At 41.0% G+C, this 18852-nt stretch overlaps 1 protein-coding gene across 1 annotated transcript; it reads right to left on the bottom strand.

Moving 5' to 3' along the window:
* Positions 1 to 422: 422 nt before the first annotated feature.
* Positions 423 to 12248, bottom strand: LOC131561014 (lipase member M-like). Its single transcript, XM_058810040.1, has 10 exons — positions 12012 to 12248; positions 10475 to 10586; positions 9250 to 9367; positions 8367 to 8565; positions 7752 to 7861; positions 6893 to 7029; positions 6262 to 6408; positions 5188 to 5259; positions 3588 to 3659; positions 423 to 2461 (listed from the first exon to the last, which is right to left on the bottom strand). Exons 1-10 carry the CDS (start codon positions 12026 to 12028, stop codon positions 2228 to 2230), a joined length of 1218 nt encoding a protein of 405 aa, XP_058666023.1. The 5' UTR covers positions 12029 to 12248; the 3' UTR covers positions 423 to 2227.
* Between the last annotated feature and the right edge of the window lie 6604 nt (positions 12249 to 18852).

Genomic DNA, 18852 nt, shown 5'->3' with positions numbered 1-18852 from the left:
GCAGCTGGGCTGTAAACTAAGTACAGTCCTCCTAGATGAGGATCAACCTGTTCAGCCAATTAACTCACAAGTGTCTTCAGGAGAACTTGAGTTTCATCATGGACTGATGAGCATTTAGAAGAGCACCAGATAAGAGGAATGTGTTCTTGGGAACATCATTGCATAGTATGATGCCTTCGTGTACTGGGGGGAAGGAAATGAGTAAAACAACAGGATGCCACCGCAGTAACAGCTCTGTTTTACATACAAAGTAAAGAACATTGTTTGGGATAGTGGGAAAGGTAGTTTGATAATTTCTCAGTGAAAAGCACTATAACTTGACTTCTCTGATGTCTGTAAGTGACAATAACTATCATCAAACCATAAACTGATCACTCAGAAGGACTTCTGCAACATGATGTCTCATCCCTTCTCGTGTCCCAGGGTGGGATCAACAGTCCCCATAATGTGTCCAATGCTGTTTGCTCAGCCTGCCTTTCCTGATTTTCCAGAAAATTCCTCTATGGTGTCCCAGGTTGCAAGATAGCCATACAATTGCAAATTCCTTTCTAGGGGACTTTATGGAATGCTCTGTCACTCTCAGGTATGATGCTGTTGCATTTAGCAAGGAAAGGATTGAAAACTTATAAAGCAGGTCTCATGTCCTCATACATTTTCCCTACAAGCAGTGAGTTAGTTGAAAGATTGACTCTCTGAAGGGCATTTGTCTCCAGGAATTTGTATCTGATGGAAGGAATGTCCTTTTCTTGATGGGCACTGTTTTGTTTGGATCAAGCTCTGGTTACATTTGTGAAACAGAAGGAAACAGGACAGCCTTCAGCAGCGGGCTCAGGAGATGAAAAAGGCCTGTTGTTTCTCTTGGAAGGGAAAGGTGCAGAAGTGGTAACAGCCATGGTTAATTTGTTTGGCCAATGAACCATTACTCAGAGTGAGACATTGGTCCTTTGGTCCTACAGTGTCACCAGTGAACTGTCCCAGTGCAACAGCTGCACTGTGCTGGCTAGGATCCCAGCCCTGGCCCACATTAACATGTCATTGAAAAGGAGAATGAGGGCGTCAGGCTGAAAGGAAACCCCTAAATGCACTGTGCTCCCTTCCCCAGTGCAGCTAATGGAACTTTGTTTTGGAGGAATGGTGACCTATAATGCTGTAACCTAATAACCACAGAGGTTACCCTCCAACTGAGTGGTTTTGTGCAGTAACTACCTATTTGAAACAAAATTGGTAGAGTCATAATTACCTCAGGAAATTAATAGGATGAATAATTCTTTAGCACTGCCTTGAAAGCAGCTCTTTCCAGTAGTGGTCAAAGTGCTCTAAATTTACATGGGATGAAGATAATGAATTCCTTCTAACTATGTTCAGGTACTTCTCATTTTAGCATCTAAACTCCAAAGAGGCTGCTCAGAGCCTTGACCAAGGTTAGATCATGTCAGCTCTGTGATAGCCCGTAGCTCACATGTGAGACAGCAGTATGTGTGAGGTTTCTGCTGGTGTAACTTGGAAATAAATGGTCCCATGGAAGTGCTGCCATTGCCAAAATGATTAAGATTGAATCAGCAAGGATTTCTCTTTTTCAGGGTGGGTCTTGAAGCCAAGTTTTCCAGCTTCCAGGTGCATGCTTGAACCATGGTACTGACTACTGTCTTCTGTTTGTCTACCTTGTGTCCCTTGCTCTTCCTCATGAAAACAGGGAGCATTCCTGTTTCAGACAAAGACAAACCATCTTTTTTTCAGGAGTGAGGTGATATTTTTTGTATGAACTCACTTTTTTGTTTAATAATCTTGCTTAACAATAAAATTATACAATACCAGAACTGTTAGAATAAGATTTTGATTACACTATGCCTTTAAATAACTGCCAGCCCAATAAACTGAGCAATAATGTGAAGAATGGAAAACATCTAGAAATCACAGAATGTATCCAGAGAAAGGAAGTGCTTTCATTACTGTTACAGTCTAGAGAGGAGAGTAGGCTGGAAGCAAACCCTGTCTTCTGTTAGCAAAGTATAGTTATTGCAGAATTGAAGATGTATAATTTGAAAAAGTATTACAGATCCACAAGGTTGCCAGAAAACATGAGGTGCACTATCAGGATGCAAAAGGCATTGGAGTGACATGTAGTGTGCAGGAGGAACCCTTTCCCTGACTCCAGATACAACAGAAGGGGGTTTCTGTACCTAGTGAATCTAAGAGCTGTTGAACGAGTCAGGCTCCTGGCTGTGGGTTAAGGATACTTCTGCATCAGGTCAATAATTTCATTGTACACATGTAAAGGTGCATCCAGTCCCCAGATGAAATCCAGGTGTGCCCATTCAGGAATCTTCTTGTGATAGCTAAGCTTCTTGATTTTGGACAGTAAAATGGCTGCATCCTTGGGATCTGCCAGCAGGTCTCGGCCCCCAGTCCATACCGCAGTTGGTACAGTCATCTCTTCTATGTTGTAGAGAGGAGGAATAGTCTGGAAAACAGCACAGGAATGAGTGTCCAGGAGAGCACAGCAACTTTAAACATTCATTTGGGGCTTTCTTCTGTCACTGCTCAAAGTAGAAGTGTCTAAATCAAGGAGGAAGGAAGTTCCCTTGTTTGCCTTTTCTCTCTGTGCTCACAGGGATTACTCAACTGATTGCACAGCCAAAAGTAAAACACCTCCTGAGCTGACAAAGAGTTATTGTTGGGTCTTTGCCTTCTCAAGTGGGAATCTTAGGGCAGGAATCTGAAACTAGACAGAGATGTCAGGATGGCTCTGGATAAACCCCCATCATGGTCCTTTTGAAGTACTGTTCAGTCCCAGGAGACAGGGGCTAGAGAGAAAACACCACATGTGACCAGGATGAAAAGGATCAAAGAATGGCTTCTGTAGGAGGAGAGGGAAAGCAGCTTAGGACTCCTGTGTTTGGAGAAGAGACGCCAGAGCAAGGGCAGGAGACAGGTTTATACAACCACAAACGGTATGAAGAAAGAGCACTGTAAGTAATTGTCCCAAACACAAAACCTAGAAGGCATCCCGTGACTTTCCAGGAGCAAGCAAATTCAAAGCAAACCAAAGGAAGCTGTGTTTCATGCAATTCATCATTAAAACATGTAACTTGTAATGACAGGCTGCTGTGGAGACCTAAAGGCTAGGAGGGTCAAGGATAAGATTAGACTGTTGAATGGAAAAGGTGCTCCTCAGGGTCTGCTTGAGGACAAAGTCCTTTTGTCTCTGGCTGCCAGAATCTAGGGGTGCTTGTTAGTTTTCCAGTTTTCCTATTCCTATTGTTGTCATCTGTTTCAGTTACACTAGTAGGCAAGATGTTTTTGTTATTTTCTGTGTACTCTTCGTTTTCAAAATGATTTTCTATTTTTTTCTGCCCTTACTTCCTCTTATTTGTATTGATCATTTAATTGGAAAGTTTTTCTCTTCCTCTCTCTCTCTTTCTTTTAAAATGTTTTAAATGTATTATTGCCACTAGTGCTTGCATGCTTTCTCTGTTGACTTCCAAACTGTAAAGCAATAATATTTTCTGAAAATGTGTCTCCCACCACGTTCTTGCTCTCTTCCTGTGTGTTTCTGTGCTGTCCAAGGTTGCTTCACCAAGACATACCTGTTGGTATTTTTCCATGTTCTTCTTTGAACTGCCCCAGTCATAAGCTTGGAACTTCCCTGAGCGGGCCTCCTAAGAGGATGAACAAGAGAAGGGTAGTTATAAAACCATCATTTGGGAAGTCTGTGTGTTCTTTCCCTGACTCCAATCTAAAGCCCCAACAGAAGTTCTTCCAAGGGCTATGAAAGAGCTGATAGTAAATTAATTAGAAGTGTCAAAAACTGAAGAGTCAGATGTTTTTGTCATAATGAAATAAATTCACATCTTCTGCAGACAGACCCAAGGATGTCCTCACAGGCAATTTGTTCAAGTTTGTAAAACTGCTGTTAACAGCTGCTGTCAGCAAGTTCATCTCAGTGCTACTGCCCTGTCCTATTCTTGCAGTCATGTTGCCAACACTCAGGTCTGTGAGTGGCTCCATCTTATGTTTTCTCTTCCCACTCTATTTTGAATACAGAAATTACTATTTTTAGTTCTTCCCCTTCTTGGCTTTACCTACAGCATGGGTTGCTCCTACTATGAGAGACACCTTCACCAGAATCTTAGTATTGAAATTCTGTTAGCCCTTTGGTTGTAATAACAGTAAGGACTACAAAGACTTGGGAGTATTACTTCTGCATGTTTATGCTTGTATTCTGTGGTTAGATGCTGAATTACATCAATTTGCAGAACTCCCCCCACTCTGCTTTTGTAACCCTTTTTCTTTAGAGAAGAAGGTCTAGGTCATGGTTACAAAAGCAATTTATTCAAACCTACTATCTAACACAATCTCACATCCAAAAGTATAATTTTATTTTGAATAAGTGCTTGTGCAGATGTCACTCAGACATATGTGTGTGTTTGCTTTGCTGAAAAGGGCACAAACACTCTTGCAAATTCTGTGTGCTCACAGCTGCTTCCAGGGCTGCCCCAGAGCCCGTGGTGCTGCCAGCAAACCTTGGATCCTCAGAGTGTGAGCCCAAAGACAGAAAGGCAGCTCCCATCAGCACTGCTGCTGAGGAGGTACTGTGGCAGTACCTTGTAGGCAAGGGATATAAACAGTCTACTAAATAAAGTATTTATTATTTATGGTTCTACTGCTCTCCAGACACTGACAGCCTTGAAAGCAAGAGAAGAAACTACAAGGTTTTAATAGTAAAATTCTGCTCATTTGTTGACACCACATTGGAAACATGACTAATTTAAGGTAAATTCCCTACAAACTGTGGACATCATTTATGCAAGGTACCAGATACACAATAAGAAGAGTGATGTGTACACCTGCACACACAGCTTCCAGCCTACATATTTTCACTCAAATGCAGCACTTCACTGTTGGCTTCAAATGTACCTGTATCACACAGGGCATTTCTATGCTGCTGGCAAAAGAAGGAGCAATGAAAAATAGTGTTCTGAACTGAGTTTTCAGCTGCAATTCACAAGTTGCATGTGTTTCCAGGAAGTTGGCGATGGCTTCACAGCTGATTATCTCTTACCTCTCTCCTCAGCTCAAGGTGAGCTGAGGTATGATATCTTATAAAGATAAGATATGATATCATATAAAGATATTTTATCTTTCAGGGGATTGCTCATACCCGACTCCAGTAGACTATGTTCATACCTGACTCCAGTGGATTATGTTCTGCACAGAAGTTCCAGCAGTGGTTTGGGCAATATACACGTTGATTCGGTTCTGAAAGAGAATATTCAGTGAGCATTCTCTTCTTCCCTTCTATGCAGATGTACATCAAAAGATGTATTACTGCTGCAGCAGAGTCATGTATCAATTAAACAACAGAAATTGGAGTAGCATGATTGGAGACTCCCTCAGTTTTACTTTACATGTGGCAGTATGTCAGATTAGGAGTAGCATGGAAAGAGCAATCCCTTACCAGAGCATTTTTGAGGATGACTAAGAATCTAAAAGAATCTACAGGTGAGAAGGAATTATAAAAAAGCCTGCATTTTAGATCCCAATCTGTATGGTTTTTTCAGAATTCTGAGAGAATCACTGTTGCACAGGACAGCAAAGGAAAATGCAATTTCCTGATGGATGCACAAATATTTGAAATAAAACACGCCCTAGTACTGCAGGGGTTTCTTAGCAAGCTGCTGTGGGATCCTTCCTCCATGAACACTTTCTGAGGCATTTTTTGAAAAATGCTGGAGCAAAATTTTGACTCCCAGGTGATCTGACCTATAGCTGAACGTAGCATGAGGTGCCCAGGTACATCCTAATACTCTCCTACCCTGATGGCCCAAGGCTTGGAGAACAAGGACAAGGAGGAATATGTGTGTTCCTTTCTGTGTTGCAAAGTGAAAACATGAAGCTGGCAGACTTTTCATTTCTTCTTTTTCAGTGTGCCAGCATGTGAAATATCTCTGATGAGACCAGTAGCCACAGGATGGACCAGGATATGGTGCCCTGGGTGAGGTCTGTCAGGAGGCAGACTGCAGAATTCTGGGGGGCTCTGAGCAGCTGCGAACTGCAGAACTGGTGCCAAATGCTCTTCTGAGGGCAGTGGTTCCCTGCTAGAGAAGGATAGTCAATCAGCAGATACTGCTGTCCTGTAGCGGGGACTGTTCCCTGCAATGTGATACTCACAGAAATTCAGGATTCACACTACAGGATAGAGGGTGAATTTGAGGAGCATAAGCTTAAACTCCCAGAAGAGCTGATAAAAGCTGTACGTACCACATCAATGTTTTTCAGGTTACAGCCACCCAGATTGAAGAAGACACTTCTACAAAGCCTGGCAAAAGCTTGGTAGCTGCAGACAGGGGCTATTATCTTTGTTAAACACTCAGTCTGGGGAAGGAATTCTCTGTTGCCCAGCATACCCTGTGAAATACAAAGGTAACAACAATTTAGGAATGCGCACACTTCTCCATCAATTTCAGTGGTTCTTACTCGCCTTTTCTCCACTTCTCAGATGATGTTGCCACAAACAAGTGAGAAATTACTTGGTTTCCCATTGCATCAGCCTGCTTGAGCATTACTCAATCTGGGTTACATCACTTTTAATGAAGAGATATGTTAAATTAATTCCAATTCATAGTTTAAGCTTTTATATCAGTGGCTTTGCCTGGAGGAATCTTGGAAACCTTTGAGGATCTGCATCTTTGTACCTCTCTGGGTGACCTGTCCCTGTGCTGCCTTGGACTGAAAGCTTTTCTTATTGCCCTGTCTGAACTCTCACCACAAGGCAAACCTGCCCACATGCAAATGAGTCGACTTCACAAAGCCCCATACTTTCCATTTATCCATTTTAAGAGCTGAACAAACAAGTATATGGGTAAACAGTGGAAACCAAGACATCACACACCCTGAGCATTTTCTCAGGAAGGTAGAGGAGTTTTGTTGCTGGGCCTTTAGCGTACTTAATAGCAGTGACAGGTGCCAATGCAAAGAAGAGTTTGATTTTTTGAGCCAGCTCTGGCATTGTTGAAAATGCAATGAAAGCTGAAAAAAAAAAAAAAAAAAGAGGAGTTAAACCCCCATATTTTTGCAATAGGCTGTTTTCAGTATTAATATATATTCTGCACTTTCAATTTATAAGTAACCTTGTTAGTTGTTCAGAGACTATGGTTCAACCTAGATTTGTATGAAATCTCTCCTTTCCATAAGTTACCAGCTTGTACAAGTTTTCTCCTATTCAGAGAAATTTCTTTCTATATTTTGCAGCTTTCTTCCAGACTTGATTAAAAATGGATGTACATTTCTGATGTACATTCATGTATTTCTTACACTATTGGGAGGAAAAGTAATTTTTCTTCTGGTCGATCCAATTTTGTATTTTCTTTTTCATGCCTACATCTGGTCCAAACTGGCCAACTTCTCTTTCTGTACTCTCATCTTCCTGTTTTGTTTATTTTGGTGAACTGACCAGCTGCTGTTGGGCACACCCTTGCATCTTGGATAGAAACAATTTGCACAGCCCACACACATTTTCCAGATTAATTCTTAGTTGACAGATTTCCAGCAGCAGTGCATTTGATTCATTATGCTTCATTATCTTTATAATACATTTTAAACACCTACATGTTGAAAATTGCTTATACTAACACTGTATTTCCCAACTAGAAAGAGTTAATGAAAACTTCAAGTACATTCAGTAATTCAGTATCTTAAATCACATTTTACACCTGTTTTCTGGAAGAATTCCTCTCTTGTGTGTAACTTACCAATGGTAGTACCTTGAGAATAGCCAATATAGTACAATTTTTCCTGTCCCGTTTTCTCCAAAATGAAATTTATTGCTGCTGGAAGATCAAACTTTGCCATCTCATCAAAACTGCAGGCAGGAGATTTAAAGAGAGGCATGCATAAATTAAAATCCAGACATTAAATTGAATTCACATTTTTATTAATAGCTTGCCAGCAAAGAAACAGTCTGACTTATTTAGTGAATAATTCAATTGTTCCAAGTTCTTTGTTTTTCTGGCACTGGATATGGAAGATTCTACTCAAGATTTTTTGAGGGTATTGTATTACACAGACTAGTGTTTGTGAGTAGCTGCTAAAACTGGCTCTAGGGCTGAGGAATGGCTTGGAGATGGCCTGGGCAGGTTCCCCTGAGTCATCCTGCTGCTGTCCTCTAGTTTGAAGAACCTGATCAAGCAGTAATTAAAGTTGTGTCCATTAATATTACAGTTCACATGCTTTCATAGGGGCACCTCAGCAAAAGCAAATGTAAACAGTGCTTATTAAAAAGTAGCATATGTAAATCCCTGATTTAGCCATCTGAAATAAATATGTAAGGATGGGCTGTGGACATCCCCTTCAGTGGTTCTGTCTACCTGAAAGCCCAGAATTCATCTTGTTCAATGGAATACTGCTGGTGTTTTCTTGACCAGCGATTGCCTCTGCTATTTCCCATCCAAACATCAAATCCAGCATCAGCTAGCAGGAAGCCCAAGCTGTTGTTGGGCAAGTTTGTGACCCAGTTACGAGCATCTCCCAATAATCCATGCTGGAGAAACACAACAGGCCTTGAAGCTGAAAAATAAAGCAAAACCAAAACAGTTTATAATTGTTTTTATCTTTTCATTTCCTGGTTGTTCAGAGACATTATTGTCTCATATTCAATACTGGGATTTTTTCCTGAATCAACAAATCATAAGAACAAAACCCCTCTTTCTGTAAGAGAAAACTTCTAAGCTTCTGAAAGAATTGATGGAAAGATCTGCCTGACAGCACAGCAAAATAACTTGGCACTCTCTGGTCATTGTTTGTACAGTCAGACACATCAGCTTGAGATTCTCAGCACTGATAGGGAGATGAAGGTGTGCATTGTTTTCAGAGATTTCCTTTACCCAAAATATGAATCAGACACTGATACTAACCAGGTGTAAGCAAAAGCAAAGCAAAATGAGAAGCTGGAAAAAGCTTTTGCAAAACAGGTTGATTAGGCAACCTTTATCCTATTTTTAATTTTTTTTAAAGTTTTACTCATCAACTCTTCCTAGGAAGTATATGCTTAATACTATGGTGGATTTTTATTATAAACAGGTGCTTGAGATTAATTCTATTGATCTTACAGGTTGTTCAGCGCAGCCAGAACACTTTGCTAAAATTTCACTCATGTATACAAGCTTTGGTGGATATTTTAAAAATATGAGTTGTCTCTTTTGAGAATATGCCTTATCTAGATTGGTGTTGTGTCATATCAAATAACTGTACCTGTGCTTCCTTGATTCTGAGTACCATAAGGGATTCTGTTAATGGTAATGGTATAACCATCTTCTGTCACCACTTCATACTCCTCACTGGGGTACCCTTTGTAAGTAATGAGCTCATTCTAGGAGAGAAGGTACAAATGCATTTGCTTGCCCAAGTCCATTTCAAATATTTTAAGACAGCCACAATGAAGGAATGTTAAAAAGGAGGTACAGCTGGGGATTTAACCTACATACAATAAGCATCTGAATGTATGTAACCCTAAAGCAACAACAAATTTCCTTTTTTCTTTATGTTATGTCTAGGGCTTTACTACCTGGTTAAAATATGTCATATAAAACCTGTATTACACTCCTGCCATACAATCATCACAAGCCCTTACATTCTGGGGATATAAGTATCCCTATAAGCTCATAGGAGGACTTTATGAGCTGACATGAGGTGTGTGGCTGAGTCGAGGAGCTGTGTGGGTGCAATGCTTCTGATTTTGACACAGCCTGGGAGCAGCTTATTTTAAACTACCTTCAGAGGAATCCAGACAGCTTCACAACTGTGGTTTGCTGAACAGCATAGATGCAGTGAGCACTGCTGAAAAGCTCACTATATTATGGAGAAAAAAAAAGATCAGGCATTTGCCCAGTTTCAAGGGAAACCAGCATAGCCCACCTTAAGCTCTGAAGTAAATATTACTTCTGTCCTGTAACGTTCCATCTGTTTTGTTACAAAAGAGTATTGGCTTTTATAACTTGTACTCAGAGAATTACTCAATGTGTTTTGCCATGCAGGACAGAACCTCCAAGATTTTGACAAACAATGAAAGACCTACACAAGCTTTCTTGGCAAGAGGTGTTTTTCTGAAAAGCTGGCCATTTCTGGTCTCTGCTGGTCACCACTAGTTGTTTACAGACTTCATTGCTGATGAAATGCTGACATTCCAGATAGTCATTCTTTCAGATAGGCAGGCAGTGCCAGCAATAGCAAGCTGGTAACTGATATTTAAAAGGAAAACAGGTCTGGAGATTTACTATTTGCTTTAATTTCTACCAGAGAGAAGACGGGCTGTTACACATGCAGGCAGAAGAGAATAGAAGAAAAAGCATACACTGACTAGAGAGGATAGGTTAAATACAGGCAGCTTATCTACCCTGTTATTTCTAACACTTAGAAACCCCTCTGCTGTTAGTCATGCATAACATCTATCCTCAGGTCTCTCCATCAATCAACTTACAATACTCATAAAGGCTTCAGGATCCACAACTCTCTTCATTCTTCTCAGTTCTTCTGCATAAGCAACTCTCTGAAACAAATATGTCACAGCAACAAACAGCCATATCTTCTCCCTGCAAAATCCAATATATCAATCTGTCAGTAGTCCTCCTCCGCACTTGCAATCCAGACAGGTTCTGTATTTTTCTGATGAGGAAAGTGCTGTCTAATAATGAATAGAGCCAGTCTGGTACTCCCTACTTGTTAATTAAATGGAACAAAGCTGACTTCAAACACCTGTCTGAGGGTGTTGGGCAGCAATCTGAACTGTCTGCTAAGGTTTGGGCAAGGATGCTGCTCTTGATCAAGGCAAAAGTATCAATGAATCCAAGAAAAGGAGCAAAGCTTCTGGAGAAATGAACTTCACTCATTTGTCTGAAAAGTAGGTCACTTGCATTCCCATACCATGCATTTGAACTGTAGGTGAATTTGGAAACATTTCTGGTTACCTCTGTGAAACAGAGTTATTGGGTAACTTGTAAGTAAATCAGTCATTGTCACAGTGAAGATTTCAAAGTGGAGATAACCAAGTTGTTGGATAGTTAGTGAAAAAATTAAAACCAATTGCAAATAAAAAAATTAAATATTTATCATTTAATTAAAAACTTAGGAACCTAAATAAAGCAGTTCTTTATATTTGCAAAATTCATACAAATCTTCTTAATGACAAAATTTATCCACTCCATAGGATGAGGATGGATAAAGGAAAAGGACACTTTGCTAAATGTAATGCTAGGTAGAGACCGAGTACAGGGACCAGGATCCAGTTTTGTTCAGCAAAAAAGGAACAAAAACCCCTGGAGGTAGCTGTCCTGCTTAGAGGCACACATAGAGCATTGTCTGTGAAGACCTACATACTCTTGGCTCAAAGAAAATGCAGTGTTTGTATTAGCATCTTCTCTACACTGTATAACCACCCAGAGGCCACACCTAAACTTCTGTAGTCCCAGTGATACATCTTTCAGTCAGACTGATTCAGCCAAAATCTATTGCATTTATTGTTCTCCTATTCAAGAAGATTTTTAAACGATTTTCCCCCAAAATGATATGAATAGCATGTTATTTTCTTCTCAAAGAACAACAATTTATACACTAACTTCCTAGCACTGCATTCTGGTACAATCTGTGTGTTGAAAATGTGTAGCTCCTTTTGTAGAAAAGGGACATTTAGAGACCTTTGTTTTACTGAGCTAGCACCCTTTCTTTTGGTTTAAACTCACCACTTTCTGATTCTCTCACTTGCCATCTTCCCACACCTCTTCAGCTACCCCAGAGTTACTAAATTCAGGCTAGGTGAGCCAGGCCTGAATCTCTTTAGTTACAAGGAATCTTGTGAGAAAATGCCATACTTTCACCTACCTACAAGCAAAACAACACACAAAATACATTTGTTCCCAAATAGTAAAGCAACTCCTCAAGCTCAGATTTCATACCATCTTTTGCAGCTCCCATGAAGCTTCACCAGTTTTGGATCATAAATAAATCAAAGCATTACTGACCTTGTGCCCAAAGTCATGTGTTTGGCTGAGCAGCTGCGGCTGCAGAAGAATGAAAACTCAATTCCTGCCTGTTTGGAAGCGGTGCTGGCAGTGAAAGGATGGTCATGCACTGTTTTTTCCCCCAGTCATGCAGCAATTTGACAATAAGCCTCTGTTTCTTTCCCACTATTCACTCCTTCTACTATCACTTCAGCTTTTCCCTGATGCAGAATCAGAGAGGGGTAACTCCTTTTATTCTCAAACCTCATGCTTTTGAGCTCCTTAGCCACCACAGCTATAACAAGGCTCTTCTACTATCACAGATTGCTGGATTTTTAAGGAGAATACCAGCCTCTGGAGAGTGGCAGAGCAGGATCAGGAATTTGAAAACAAATATATTCATAGATATACCTTATCATACCTAAGGAGATTGTCAATAGAATTGCATCAATTTTCTCTTTTACTAACAACCAATTCCAGCTTCTCATGTTATCTGGAAAGGAAGGAAGGAACTCTGATACCTCTACAGATGTTACTGCACATATTTTTCTTTTATTCTTGAATGCTTTGGTTGCTGCTTCACAATTCTACATTGTTGCTGGAGTGGTTTCAGGAGACTTTCCTCCATTTATATTTCACCTCTTAAATGGGCATAGAATTGAATGGATATTCCCTAAATGAATAGTTATGAAACGAGAAAGCTTTTCTGCAATCTGTATGGACTCAGAAAACATTGCCAAGATGGGCACACTTGTGTCAGTGGTCTCAAGCATAATCTGAGTGGGCCAGGATTGTTCAGCAGTGGAAATTAGGCAGGCCTGAATGGAGAGTCCAGACAGGTCCTTTCTAAGGCATTCAGGACAGTGACCTTTTAAAGTCTCCTCTGTTAATGGAGGACAAGCCCTGTGCAGCCGTGTTCCACCATGAGTGGTGACCTCCCTACAGCAATACAAGCCTTGCAGAAGGATGAGTGAGAATTCTGCATGTTCCAAGTATTTTTAAATCTTGAAACTATTTAATCTTTCTTGTCCAGTTCCCAATGTTTATTCCTCCAAATATTCCTTCTGTCTCACAAATAATGTTTATCCACACAGAGCAAATCAGCTTAAACACTGAGATGAACATTGACCAAGATTTTGAGCAGGATTTGATATTTCTATTTCTATTATACCTTGCAGTACTGCCTGTGGTTAGGATCAAAAATATTCAATATATCCTCAGAAATTATTTTCTTTAGTATTTACAGATCAGAAAGAAATATGAAAGAAAATCTCAGAAGACCTGTTCTTACAAATGTTGTTATCAGGCTTTCAAAGAGAAATAGAAACATCTGAGTTCAGTTTCTGGGAGCGAGTAAGGAGAGGAAATGATTTTCAAAGAGCTGGTTTAGAACATGGAGTGTTTTCAAATATTGATTCTACACACAGGATGGGATGTTTTTGAATCTTCTCATTATTTCCTTTATATACTCCAAGTTCTTTCATCTTTCTTGTAACAAAAGCAGGTTTCTGCCTTTCTAAAGTGTCAGTGTCTTTTGAAACTCGACAAGAATTTCATGAGTGAACTGTTTAAATGTGTACTTGCCTTTGAGTACCTCATGCTATTCTGTGTCATTAAGATGTGCTATTAACTCACTGTGAACAAAGCCATCTTCATTCTTTAGTGCAAAACAATGCTCCAATAACAAAAACTCACTAAAACATTGCATACACATGCCATAATACCATAAATAGCAAATGACTGGATAAAGTCATTGCAGGCAGTATCTGTTCCGAGTGAGTGTTTGAGATGGGCAAAGAAGGTGAAGTAGGGTTAGTGTTGGGCTGATTTTTTTAAAACCAGACACGCACACTCTGTTGTAAATTATCCAGTTTCAGGGGAAGTTACTCACACTATAATAAGGTATGGAATTCAGTGGAAATGCTTCAAGGTTGAGATGTTGCTGTCAGAGTTGTGGCTGCATCCTCACAAGTGTGGTCATATGTAAATGAACTTTAAACTGGTCAGTCTAGGTGTCTTTGTATAAATAAGTGCCTTATATAAATTGCTCACTACATGCTCAGTTTATGAAGCCTCAGCTCTTTCCAGTGTTTTTTATGGATAAAACCCCCATCAATGTACAGAATATAATCCCTAGCATTTTTGTGTTTTCTGTAAACTCTTTGCTCTCCCCATTCCCTCCTGCTGCAGGAATTGGACCTGGCTCTGGAAATTACTTAGGAATGGAAGATATTTTTATACAGCTGAATATAGCAGTTCATCATGGATCAAATATGTCCTTTTGGCTTCTTCATGTAGCTAGTGAACGTAGTTATCAGAAATGTTTGGCTATTTTAAGTATGTTAAGGAGGGCCTTTAAGGGGAGGTATGCTCTATTGAGAGACCGATTTGTTTTTGTGGAAGTTGCCATCCAGGAGTCTCCAAGGGAACACATAGCAGCAAAACCAGAAGGATCCCTTTGTGCGCTGATATGGCTTTAAAAACATTTCATGTCATAATGGTGTAAACAGTTGCTTCCTGAGAGTGAGAAAAACACTGAGAACTAAGCACAGGGTCTCACAGTGTGCTCTCCACTGAATCCCTGGGATAATACCTGGTTCCCACAGCATACAGCTGCCCTCAGCCACCCACCCCATGCTGTTGCCTCAGCTGGAGGGCTGGCTCCCAGCACAGGCACATTTTGGGGGTGAAGGCAGAACCTTCCTATTCAGCAATGGACCCTACACCTCCATACAGCAAAGGAACTGCTCTCAGGGGAGTCCCTACACACAGACAGAACTGCAGAAGCATAAAGCACTAACGAGAACAGGCACTGCTTGGGTGAGAGATTCTTCCCAGCTCTGTCAGGCGTGCAAAAATATTTCTGGTGGTCATCATTAAGGTCAATGGACTTGCCTGTGGTTACCAGTACTGGGCTGAGTGGCACAGTATTTGTAAGTTATGAGTAGCTCTGCCCTGGCACTTGGATAATTATGAATCTTTCCTGTGACAAAGGTAAGCTAAGAAGTGTCAAAAGGAAGGGCTCATGAGGGACAGAGAGGGCTGCATGCCTGGCTGTGCTGCTCACACTGCTGATGCCTTGTCTGGAAATGCTCCAGGCAGCGCTGCCCTCCTGCTCAAGTGTCAGTCACCTATAGAAGGGGCAGCTTCCACATGAAAAGCTCAGCACCAGCCTGTCTGTTAACTTATCCAAGGGAGATACAACTTGTGATAAGAGCAATTATTTCCACAATACTTTCTGGCTGCTGATGAAGTTTGTGAAATGTCTGCAAGCCAGGACTTCTTCACCTCTGAGGGTGGATGACGTCTGTGTTGAAATTTATGAGCTTTGCATTGTTAAAAATGTTTTGCCTCACAATCTGCAGATTGTTTTTTTAATCCTTCTGCTAATTTTGTAGCAATGTATAGAGCAGCATCTTTCACTCCCACAGTCACCAGACATCAGTGCTATCAACTATAATTAGAGAAGAAAGGAATTTACACATCTGCCGACATGTATGGAAAGCTAAAATTACATATGCATTATTTGTCTTGTACTTGTTGCTAAATGAAAGTCTTGGGAGTGTGAATTGAGATCCTCTGGCAGAAAAACTGGGACCAGTAGGAGCACTGTGCAGGCCTTACGCTCAGTGTGCAGCAGTCTCCTGGTGAGCACTGATAAGCCCAGACTGAAGAAGTCTCTGGTCAGCTTCGTGCTGCCATCAGCAGGACCTACCCAGGTATTTATAGAGGTTAAAGGGACTGTGGGCAGAGGGGCTTTGGTTTTTCTTAATCCTAAGAATTAAAGTAAGGGATTTGCTCTGGGAAAGAAGGAAGGTGCTAGGGAGGTTAGAGACAGCACCACTAAACCTCTGTCCTCTGTTCAAACTGGGATTTTTGCATACCTGTAGCTGGGTTGAGTGGGGGCTGAGTTAGCAGCATCCCAGAGTGGGCTGTCTCTCTTCCTACAAACACCTTTTTCCTTACTTTCTTTCTGCTGGAAAATTCTCACCAAATATGAATTCCATTACTAATCATCTCCATCATGGGTTCTTCATTCTTTTCATGCATTAAAACCAACTTCCCCCTAACTTCACACAGAATCACACATAATCACTAGGTTGGAAGAGACCTTCAAGATCATGGAGTCCCATCCATGCTCTAACAGCTCAACTAAACCATGGCACCCAGTGCCACATCCAGTCTTTTCTTAAACACATCCAGGGATGGTGACTCCACCAGGCAGGCCATTCCAGAACTTTATCACACTTTCAGTTAAAAACTTTCTCCTAATATCCAACCTATATTTCCCTTGGCACAGCTTGAGACTGTGTCCTCTGGTTCTGTCAATGTTTGCCTGGAGGAAGAGACCAAGCCCACCTGACAACAACCACCTTTCAGGGAGTTCTAGAGAAGGTCACCCCTGAGTCTCCTTTTCTCCAGGCTGAACACCCCCAGGTCCCTCAGTGGTTCCTCTCAGGGTTTGTGTTCCCAGCCCCTCTCCAGCCTCGTTCCCTCCTCTGGATGCTCTCCAGTTTCTCAATGTCCTTCCCAAACCGAGGGGACAGAGCTGGACACAGCACTCAGGGTGCGGCCTCAGCAGTGCCAAGCACAGGGTCAGGGTGATCTCCCTGCTCCTGCTGGCCACACTGCTCCTGATACTGGCCACCAGGGCACCTTCTTGGCCACCGGGGCACACTGTCGGCAACTTCTGCTATGGCGGCAGGCAAGATAGTCACAGACCTGTCTTTCCAAATCGTAAAGCACTTATTTTATCACTTGTACCTTTAGACATATTAGGAATTTCTTTTGAAACAGCAAAGGTTTTGCTGACTCACAGATCATTTATCTTTAAAAAGTAAAGATACTGTTACCAATACAAACTAATGGTTTGTTCTGAACATCGGCATTAATTTTCCCACATGAAATAATCTACTGTAAACAGTGAAAAATGAAATATACAGTAATTATAAAATTAAGATGATTACTTTGTACTTAGGATGCAGAATATTGTTTTGATCTTTTGTAAGGGAAAAGGAACATGATCAAAGTATATTAACCTTAGCTATAGAAATGCACTTTAAATAGCAAAGCTGCTCATCAGATATAGTCTGTGTTTTCAATAGAAGTTTTCCCTTATAAGGACAAAATTTGCCTGCTGACCCCAAAGTGATACTTTCCAAACCAAATGAAGAACCTACATGTTCTATTTTACTTATGTCAACAAAATGTTTCATACTCTTGCTACGTGAAGGAAGTTAACTTCTAAAATGTTAGTGCCAACACATAGTTCCACAACATCGCACAGAGGAGCAAATGAAACTTATGGACCTCTTTCAAGCTCTGCTCCACTGAATGTTGCATTAGACACCAAAAGTTTTTATTAAACAAAGGAGTATTCTTTTATTAAGACAAACAATATCAGACAAGGGCATAATTCTTACCATCCCAAAAGAAATCCATGTCATTTTGATGATCAGCATGACCTCTTTGCTTTGGAAGCATTTTGTGAAGGGTCTTGAGGCAGGAAGATCCCATTGCAGAGGGGTCTCGTGGCTGTTTCACTCCTCTGGAGCAGACAGTAGCAGCCATCTGAAAAGCAGTCCATTCCCAAGTCTGTGTAAGAGGACACTCTGTCCCTCTTTGTGAGTGGGACTGTCAATCTGCAGAGGAGAGGCTCCAATATTAGAGAAGAACAGGTCTGAAAAGCTGGTAATTTGTATTTTCCTTTTGAAAACCAACAGGACAACAAGTCAGGTCTTCACTGTCCAAAAAGTTGTGGTGCAGTGATCCTCAGGCTGATTGAGCTGGCAGCAGCCCTACAGAGCAGCACGCAGGGGTACCAGCTGACAGCTGGCCCTGGCAGCGCCAATTTAAGACCCTGTACCCCTTGACTGTGCCCTGTCCCTCAGCTGGCAAGGCTGGGCAGACATCTCCCTGCTGCAGCAGTGCCCAGACAAATCAGTCAGCACTGGTTGTATCCACAGTCTTCTCAGGTCATCCTGACATCCTGAAATAGGTGTCTGGTGTCCGTGTCAAAGAGCTGGGACATTGGGCTCTCATCACTGTTATTCGATCTTCTCCAGTAGTTCTGATCTCCAGGGCTTTTGCTTCCTTCCTGTGCTTCAGCTGGCACCTCCAATTAGGAGGATTTTGTGCATGAACTGTCCCTGTTACTTGTCTGAACAGCTTCTAAACTGCAATCTAGTTAATCTGAATAAATATTCAAATAAGTATATGAAAATTGTGGCTGAAATCCTTCCCTTTGTGCCAGAAGGGATGTCAGACTTTTTTTTCATATAAATTATAAATCATGCCCTAATTATAAATTGTACTGAGAGTTTAGAGAATGGATTACAGGAGATAAAAATGTCACCTTTTTTTTGCCTTTCAAAAAAGAAAATATCTGGAAGAAATATTTAAACAAAATTTTAACAGGTAGGTAAATTCTTACAGTTAGCAAAGCTGTAAAAATTTTAATTCAATCCTATCAGAATTCTTCTTTGTTTAATAAATTGTTCCCTGAGCACTAGATGAGGCCACCCTGGTTTCCTGTCAGTTTGCACCCTACAGTTGATTGCAGGCACCAGTCAAGTATTTATGGTACCTCTTGTTCTTCTTCCTCTTCTAATTTCCTAATCATGCTGCATTCTTTACTGGTCAGAACACTTGCAATCTTTCTCTTCTAGTTTGTCAACTTTTTGTTATCACACAACAAAGTCTTAATTATTTTGTGGAGGACTATGCTGCAAACCAGGGAACATGCAGACAAACACAAGGCAGCATAATCTGCTGAGCGTTGTTCTCTTAGGAAGGCAGCTAAACCATCCTCCCTTAAGCCTTTGAATAAAATCACTGTATGTTTCTATACTTCTGCTAGATT

This window comes from Ammospiza caudacuta, chromosome 9, assembly GCF_027887145.1.
Source record: "Ammospiza caudacuta isolate bAmmCau1 chromosome 9, bAmmCau1.pri, whole genome shotgun sequence".
In the NCBI taxonomy this organism is placed as follows: domain Eukaryota; kingdom Metazoa; phylum Chordata; class Aves; order Passeriformes; family Passerellidae; genus Ammospiza; species Ammospiza caudacuta.
Note: the sequence above shows the minus strand (reverse complement) of the source record. Positions and strands in the feature narration are given on the sequence as shown.